The following is a 9,270-nucleotide window of genomic DNA, read 5'->3' as shown; positions in this document are numbered from 1 at the left end:
CGACCTGCGGTCAAGAAGCAGGACCGTGTGAAGAGCTCAGCACAAAAGATGTGTTCCTGGAAGATACATCACCTTCTTTATTTGCCGAGCGTGGTGTTAGATAATTATACGTGTATAAAATTTAGCGCTAAGCCCGAAACATGGCCAAAGGGTTGAAAACGCGGCAACTTTTACATCAGACGCATAAAGTCATGAGGATGTACAGAGAGAATCTGCAGAAGGGAAAGTGAAGAAGTGTCCAAGATTCATTTTAAAAACATACAATAGAGGAAGGCAATGCATAGGATTTTTCTTACTTATTTCTTGCACTCTCAGAAATAAAAGGTACAAAAGATGTCACTGGTATGGTACGGCCCATATTAGTAAATCAAATGTGCCAAATGTATGCATATCTGTACTAAAATGGTACATATGAAGAGTTTGATTCCAAAATGAGAACTCCGTTTTTAAAATCTTCATTATTATGTTATTATTGTGCTGTATTTTTTTGTTATGAATGCTTTAATCAAAACAAATCAACTGCAGTTTAACTGATATTAATTAGAATGCACAACCAAAAAATAAGATTTCTGAAAAATTAAGAAAGTTCTCTTGTTTTGGAACCAAACTCTTCAGGAACTTTTAAATGGGGCACCGCCCCAGTGACATTTTTTGTACCTTTGATTCATACGGTGTGCACAAAACTTAAAACTCTGCACATTCTGTGTGGGCCTGGTCGTGAGCAAATCAAGTAAAGCAATTATTTGTTAAATCCATATAAATTATTTTCATGTCAAACGGTACTTTTATTGTGAGGAAGTTACAAAAGAACAAAAAAGTCAAACCAAATAAATATGGTCAAGCGTAGTACTTTAACTTTATTCATTGTTGTGCTTTAACCTTGGGTCACTTTTACTTTCAAAATATCAATTCAGATGGAACAGAAATAATAGCAGGGAAATGCGAAATGAAGAAAAGAAAAATCAACTTCGAAAATCAACAAAATACAATCAGGTATTATATTGATGAAGTTAAACAGATGCAAACATGATTCAATGTTTGTGCGCATCTGTGGTAGCATTTCAGGTTTTCTCATGCGGAGCCGATCTCAGGTTAACACAGCTTTAAGACATTTGCCATTTATTCATCCTCAGAGCTGCACACGGAGCCTCAACATGTACATTACAGGCTGACTGCTCGGAGCGGGCTAACACAGAATGAGATGCAAACCCGTATCAAGACAGCTCCATCTTTAAACTTGGCAGGAGTGGCTTGGTTCTCGCTCCTTTACTAACATCAAAAAGCAGACAGCCGGTCAATTTTGTCAATCGAACAGAATGAGTGAAAGATGGTGAAACGAAAAATAAGGTAAAATTTCGGTATCTCATCAGCATGAAAATACACTTGCGGGTTTGTGTCAAAAAGTACAATACAAGCATACAGAACAAGCACAACCCCCACGGGGAGCCCAACGTGTTGTTGACCGCAGCCGAGATTCAAATTTTTGCATTTTCTTTAATACTTTTAAAACTTAAATATTTGCAAGAAACACCCGCGTTTTTATTGACCAGTTTATTATTTTTGCGTGCACAAAGCTTTTAATCATTTATATCCTAAAGCGCGTTAAAATTGTAAGATAGTCATTCTAATCCTACACCCAAAAATCACACAAAAGGTTCTCCTCTCAAACAACGAAGCCAATTTCTTTTTTTTGCTTTTTCTTGTTTCGCTTTTTCCACTTCAGCACACCACAGGACCTTTTCTCTCACCTGGGATCTTTTATCCGTGAATTGAAACGTCGTGACGAACGGGGAGAGAACAGGAGATGGTGGTGGTGGAGCAGAGTGTCTTGCGTGAGGAGTTTGAGATCTAAACAGATTTCGGTAGCTTGCTGGTGCGGAGCCTCTTAGTCAAAGACTTCAACCCGTCAACTCCCCTTTGCTAAAAGGCAAAACACTTCACTTGATTTCTATGCCATTTAAAAAAAAAGTAGATCAAACAAAAAACGATTATGAATGATGTTCTCCAGCAGTCCATAAAGTTCTTTCATCGAGAATCCAACATGAGACTGTGGATATTAGCGGTTATCTCTAAACTGAAGTCCTCTCCAGTGCTAGCGTGCGTCCCCCCTTAACCTCTCCGTACGTGGAAGGGAACGCCATTTCAGGAAAGTCTGTTGCATTTACCTCTTCTTCCCCGAAACAAAAATGAATAAAAAGAAAAAGTAGGGAAAAACTGGCTCTCTGGAATAGCAGGATCGAAGGAGAAAGGACAATCGTGATGTTGGGCAGTGTTCCTGTATGTGTGTGCGTGTCTGTATGTAAATGTGTGTGTGTGTGCGCGCGTTTGTGTCATGCGGGTATGGTTTCTACAGCAGGTCCACGCGGCGGTAGTACAGCAGGTAGGCGGTGCGCTCTGCAGTCTGCTTCACCACCTGGTGCTGATTGATGATCTTGACCGCCTGGTCATCAATACGCAGCCAGCCGTTCAGACCGATGTGGAAGACATCTGTAGTGTAGTGGCCACCCGTAGCACTGTTTCCGTGGTGATAGACGACTGCGGGAAGACAAAAGGGGATGGAGCATGTAAAAATGTATACTAATTCCGAAAATGACTCATTATACATCATACTAAGAAGTGAAGTAAACAAAGCAACTTCGTGCTAACATGATACAGCGATAGTTAAGTTTTCATCTGGACTTGTTTATTCACAGCTATCAGTTTTTCGTCTGCTTGTGAGTCTTTTGTTTTTACTTCAAGTGTTATATAATGAGAATCTGTTATTGTGCTGATGCCAGACTTATTCATTTGTTTTGAATAATCTGATCCTCTGGGTTGCATTCATCAAGTTACAAATACAGAGAAAATACATCAAATGAGATAAAGTGCATCGAATCTGCAAAACATTTATATACACTGATTTGGTCTATGCTTTACTACTTTACAACTTTGCACTCCATAAAAATATTAAATGGACACATTTATAAACACATTACTATTTGCAGTAGAAATGAAATGGCATAAAAATTTTACATCACTGTTATAGTGACCAAAATCACCACGGTTATCAATATTATCATGGTTTAATTTTTAAGAACTGTAAAAAAAAAAGTACTGATTCAAAACAAATTTAAAATTGATTTTACATGCAAGTGCAATTTTGTTCACAAAATTGTTCTTAACTCTTTTCCCGCCATTGCCGAATTATCTTGTAAATTTTATGCAAATGTTTTTTCTTAAAAGACGAGTTCCTGATTATTTTTTATGTTAATCTGCAATACCACGATTCCACGGATTACCTAATTTATAAAAACTGAAGCAAAAACATTATTTACTCATTTTTAAATCTGATCTCTAACAAAAGTCTTTCACAAAAATGCTATTATTTCAGCCTTTTGCAAAAAATATTTTTAAAGAAAGAGTTAATAAGCAAAAAAGAAAAGATAGGATGAAAAGTTTTTTCCTCCGTTTTGTTGGTTGGTTTATTTGTTTATTGTTTGTTTGAAAGCATAGGGTGTGTTCTTTCATTTCATATATTTGTATGTTTATATATTTTTAGAAGAACATTTTCCTGGAATGCACAAAAAAAACACACATAAAATGCTGGCGAGCAACTTTTCAAAAAACGGCTGGCAGGGAATGAGTTAATCGTGGGGTCCTTTATGACCTAGGAGTAAGCTGCATAACACATTTATTGGTTAAATTGGTGGAGGCTGGGAAGGGTTTTTCGAGCCGTGACACTAGTACGGTTAAACGAACGCGGTAATTCTAACCGCTGGACATTTTTTATCGCAGTTAACCATTAAACCGGCATCTGTAATTTGCACTTTTTGTAAAATCACACATTATAGTAAACACTATACAACTACATGTGATCCTGGACCACAAAACCAGTCATAAGTCAAACGGGTATATTTGTAGCAATAGCCAACAATACATTATATGGGACAAAATTATCGATTTTTCTTTTATACCAAAAATCATATTTAAAAATATGTTTTTAAAAAAATTGACTTCATTTAAACAACTTTAAAGTCGATTTCCTCAATATTTTGCACCCTCAGATTCCAGATTTTCAAAAAGTTGTATCACGGCCAAATATTGTTCTATCCTGACAAACCATATATCAAAGGAAAGCTTATTTCCATTGATGCATGGTTTGTCGAGATATATGGTTCATTATTTATGCAGCTTTCCGATTAAATATAAATCTCAATTTCACAACATTTACCCTTATGACCGTTTCTGTGTTCCTGGGTCACAAATAAATCTAACAATTGTGATAAGTAGTTGCTATATTATAAACTCACACTGACATAAATACACTACCGACAACCCTACATTGTTGCAATAGATTTATTATATTAAATCTAGATTTTCTAACCTCAGCTGAGGAAACTGATGTAGGTATGCCAAAGTAATAAAAGTATCTCTAGCACAAGTGTAAATTTAAGTGTAGACTACACATTCAAAACCCTGACTAATAAAACAACTATTTGTTTGTTTAAAATTCCTTTAAAGGGATAGTTGACACCCCAAAATAATTTAGAATTTATCATAAATCATAAAACACATTTATCTTAAAAAACATTTAGATTTTTTTTCTGAAAACCGGGAGGCTTTTGTCCATTTGACTTTAGTTAGGTTCACATCCGTTTCCCATAAAAGAAATCGCCTAAAAGGACCACGTGCTATCAGCGGTTCAATAATAATAGTATGGAGCTACGAGAACACTTTTGTGCGCAAAGAAAACATATTTTTTTTCAACAATTTCTTCTCCTTGGTCTTATAGTGCGCGTTTATGAGCAGACTACGGTGCATGCTGCTAATCTCACCTGCTGACGTAAGCTGGCAAGTAATTTGCACATTTATATGGACTGTTATGGTATTGTTTACAATGTTTGCATAATGCTTTTTAAAAAAGCTGAAAAAATATTTGCAACTATGTCAGCAGCATGCACTGTAGTCTAGTCGCCAACACGCTCTGAACAGCGAAGGAGGAGAATAAATGTTGAATAAAATCATTTGTTTTGTTTTCTTTGCGCACAAAAGTGTTTTCGTTGCGTCATATTATTATTAATATTGAACGACTGATGGCACATGGACCTTTTTGCCGACGTCTTTCATTTTTTCTGGGAAACAGATTGCGAACCTAACTGAAGTCAATGGGACAGACAAAAGCCTCCCAAAAATATCTAAAAATGTGTTCTGAAGAAAATTGGAGCACTTGGTGATTTAGAACAGGGATTCCCAAAGAGCTGCCACCAGGGGGTGTGCGAGAGGAAAAATGTAATGGCGGTCTGATTCTTTAAGTGGGATTTTTCCATACAATAAATAAATAAAAAAATGAACAGTAAACATTTCCTTTGTAATCGCTTTTATTTTAAATAAAAAACTATAATTTATTATGCACTGCAGCCGCTATATGTGTGCCAACTCGTTTCATTCATTCCATATATATTATAAAAAATTCTTAACTGGCTGAAATCAGGGAAATTGTCAAGTGTGGGACGTCTTATGATAAAGTTGTTAGTCACGAAGGAGGAGAGGGACCAAGAGAAAGAGACCTTATGGCAAAAATAGAAATAATGAAATATGACGAGATATGGGCACGTCTAATGCACAGGATACGCGAGCAATGCGTTTTCATGCATGGTAAAGAGACCGCCAATGAATTATATAATAAAATACATAAATACTTACAAAGACACTGTAGAGTACTTTTTAAAAGCTTTCATTTATTTTGATTTGAAACTTGAGCTGTTATAATGAATCTGCAAACTATTATACACCTTTTGTGCGAACAGTAAAGGCTTTCGTTAATGTGTTTGATGGGTCTGCAAGTGACGCACGCATCTTAAGGGAGAGCGCACTGGTAAACATGAGAAAAACTCTCATGTGTCATCTATTAGCTGACGGCAGTAAGTGTACGTTTTTACAATAGTAAACTCGGCGTCTAAATATCAGAGTGGTTAAACGCATACACAGGGGCGCGCATTATCTACGCTGAGCGTAGCTGCGTCTGGTCGCAGTTTCAGATGATGCAACAGGCGTAAATATTTTTCACAATGTCGGACGTAGCTAAGCCCGACGTAGGACTTACAACCAACTTCTTAACTTCCGGCTGGTGCAACCGGCCCCTGGTTATTTGCGCATGATTAAACATGAGTCTTTATGGCGAGAAAACAAAGCTTTTTTGCTTTTTTTTTTTTTTAAGTGGGTATTGGGGGTGCGCCAACCCGGTTGGGACATAGAAGGGGGAAAAAAGGAAAAAAGTTTGGGAACCCCTGGTTTAGAACAACACTGGGCTAAGGTGAACCTTCCCTTTAACATTATCAGTAGATGGGATGGGGTTAAGTTTAGTTAAACGTGACCCAGTCTGTGAAAATCCAGCTAAAGTAATTATTTTATAATGTACTGTTATCCACACAAAATCATCTTATATAACGTAAAGAACATTCTGTATAAATATAACCTTGAAATCTTTATATTGACTGCGTAAGGTCATGTGTCAAAGATGGAAATATAATTTAATGATGAGATTAGGAGCATCAAAGTTTGAAGACTTTAGCCTGGAGTTCACAGACAGGGTCACATAAGTAACTTCTTTCAAGCATGTGACCCATTATTATATAAATCACACGTAGCAAAACCTTTAGATCAATTTCAAAGTGCCTCTACAATGACAGCATATAATTTATAATAAGCCCAACATGCCGTCAATGGCCCTGTTAAATTAATCAAACATAGGGAAAGCAGCAGGCTAAGTGATTTGATTAAACACATGCATGGTTCTGGAAGCAAAACGGTTATGATTACGTGGAGTTGGGAATTTTTTTATCCCAAGTCTGCACTTGGCTTCGACTAAAGCTCAATTCACACCATCGAGGATGATCTTGTGTGCCATATCACAGGCGATTAAACAAGCAGTTTTGAGACCTTCACAGCGGTGCCTCTTTTTCCTCTAATACCATATGGTATTCGACACGTGAAATTGCTCGGAAAAGAGGCTTCTGGGAAATTTATCGGTGTAGTAACTGTTGCCAGGGATTCTTGAATGGGCTACTTTTTGGGGAGCGGAGAGGCATTTTTTCACCCAGGAAAGAAAAACAAAAAACGAAATGCAGTTCTGACATGGGACAAAGGTGAAAAGCAGCCGATCTACAGTAAGGGAGGACCATGTGTGTTTAAACAGGTGCCGTGTGTGAAAAATAAAACAAGGCCCAAATCGGAAAATAGAAGACAGGCGCTGGAATTATTAAGGGTTAGTTTTCACACAAAGGGCTGTCATGTATGTTCATATAAACAGGATTATTATGAAACTACGGAAAGGTCCAAATATCAAATCGCCGGGCAGGAAAGTGTTGCGCCATGCTGTATAGCCTGGGGTTGTTTACTCAGCCTTACCATATTTTCCATATTTGATTAGTTAAAACCATGACTCAATCAGTTAACACTCTTTTCCTGTTTGGCTGTAATTTAAACCTTCGGAGACTAATATCCATGAGTATCATGTTTACAAAAACAGGATAAACTCAACAGCTTGTTCCTTGCATTTATTAAAAGGACTACACAATTGAAAACAGAATGTAAGCATTTTCCAAATCCATAAATGGATATGAGCCGATATTTTTGACAACCACTGATCATGATCCTATGGTCGAAAATGGTCAACAACATACCTGCAAAGAGCCTGTAGGTTCTTAGGCCTTTCAAAGTTTTGCCTCGCACTCCCGGTGACAAGAGGTCTACAAAAAAACAAAAAAAAAACAGATCATAATGAGAAGAGTATTTACGCAAAAATCTCAGCGGGCCAACAAAAACTATTAACATGTTAGTCCAGGAAAAGAGACCAGAGAAGAAACACTACGTATTTAAGCAATTGAATCCAGATTACAAGTTTAACAGATGTCTCATATGTACAGACTAGTTCCCGGTAAAGGCCAGAGTAACCTAGCCTACTGTCATCAGCAGGAAACCATTCATAATTGAAAGGACTTTGTGTTGCTTCCTTCATTACTGCTAAGGTTTATTTTGGTCAGGTTCATATTTTAGCAAGTAGAATGGAGTTGAATTTGGAAAGCTCAATGAACAATCTCAACCCGTGTCAAGAGTATTGACTTATCCACCTCCATTAATCCATTAAAACAAAAAGGTTTCAGAAGGGGAGATCACAAGTCCTTAAATGTGCCTTGCAAGTGCATGCGTGTTAAAGTAAGACAGATGATGATCCATGTGACAAATAGTATAAGATGTGCTTCCAGAAGAAAAAGAACTAAAGGAGATTTAGTGAATACCTTTACTGATCTCCAGATCAACGGGGTAATCAATATTCTTGACCAGTTTTTGACATCCACCGGTCTTCTCAAAGACAAATCTCTTGAGGTGAAGAACCAGCACTGGAGGAAGCTCTTCAAGAGTGACTCTCCGGCTGATCTCAATCTAAAACAACGCGACAGAAAAATGAGCCACGTCTCTACTTTATCTCTGCATACCTTTGCAAAACTGAACTGTGGGACAGGTTGCACAAAGTTCACCAGCTAAACAATATACTTGAAAATAGGCTGCAACTAACAATTCTTTTAATAATCGATTATTCGGATGATTATTTTTCAGATTAATCGGATTAAAACCTAAACATTTATTCTATTCGATTTTTCACTTATTAAAGCTAAAGAAATTCTTAAATTAGGATATTTGTACTTTAAAAAGTGCAAACGCTAGACATTGAGGTTCACTAATATAGGGGAGGTAGTGCTGGGCGATAATTTTACCGATATAAACTTTTTCGATAAAACTATAAGGACAGTTCGATAAGTGATCGATAATGTTTACGCATTGAGCGTAATGTTGCGCAAGCACTTCCGGATGCGGCACGTGCTCTTGGTTTACAGTGTCATTTAGACTTGAAGTGGAAGATGAAGCAATTTATTCATTTATAAGTAGAGCCCTATGATTTTTCGTGATGCCGATAACGCGGACGGAATCACGTAATCCAAATGTGCGGAAACAGTTTCTTGTGTGTAATCTTGGACGTGCAAACAGGCTTCGTCAAACACAGCAGACACAATAGGTGCAGTCCTGTACTTTCTTTCAGCGTACGCCTTGTGCATCCGCACAGCTTTAAAAGTATATTTACAGGACATTCACAAATTCAGGAAACTGAGGAAAAACAGCAGATCCAGCAGTGAATACAGTGTATGAGTATGTGCGCTCTCACACAGCAACGTGACACTCTTGACATCCATTTATCAGCGTGTATGCCTGGTATATGTATAACACACGAGTGAT

At 37.3% G+C, this 9,270-nt stretch overlaps 1 protein-coding gene across 3 annotated transcripts in view; it reads right to left on the bottom strand.

Annotated features, from left to right (window-relative positions):
- Positions 1 to 832: 832 nt before the first annotated feature.
- The window catches only part of usp10 (ubiquitin specific peptidase 10), a 40,939-nt gene continuing 32,501 nt past the window's right edge, over positions 833 to 9,270 (bottom strand). For all 3 annotated transcript variants that reach the window (XM_055212963.2, XM_055212972.2, XM_055212980.2), the window contains 3 exons: positions 8,277 to 8,421; positions 7,662 to 7,727; positions 833 to 2,535 (listed from right to left, as the gene is read on the bottom strand). In XM_055212963.2, the coding sequence (XP_055068938.2) occupies positions 2,348 to 2,535; positions 7,662 to 7,727; positions 8,277 to 8,421 (399 nt within the window). In that variant the 3' untranslated portion in view covers positions 833 to 2,347. The remainder of the gene's footprint in view (positions 2,536 to 7,661; positions 7,728 to 8,276; positions 8,422 to 9,270) is intronic.

Source organism: Misgurnus anguillicaudatus, chromosome 21, assembly GCF_027580225.2.
Source record: "Misgurnus anguillicaudatus chromosome 21, ASM2758022v2, whole genome shotgun sequence".
Lineage (NCBI taxonomy): Eukaryota > Metazoa > Chordata > Actinopteri > Cypriniformes > Cobitidae > Misgurnus > Misgurnus anguillicaudatus.
This window is presented reverse-complemented; position numbering and strand designations above follow the sequence as displayed.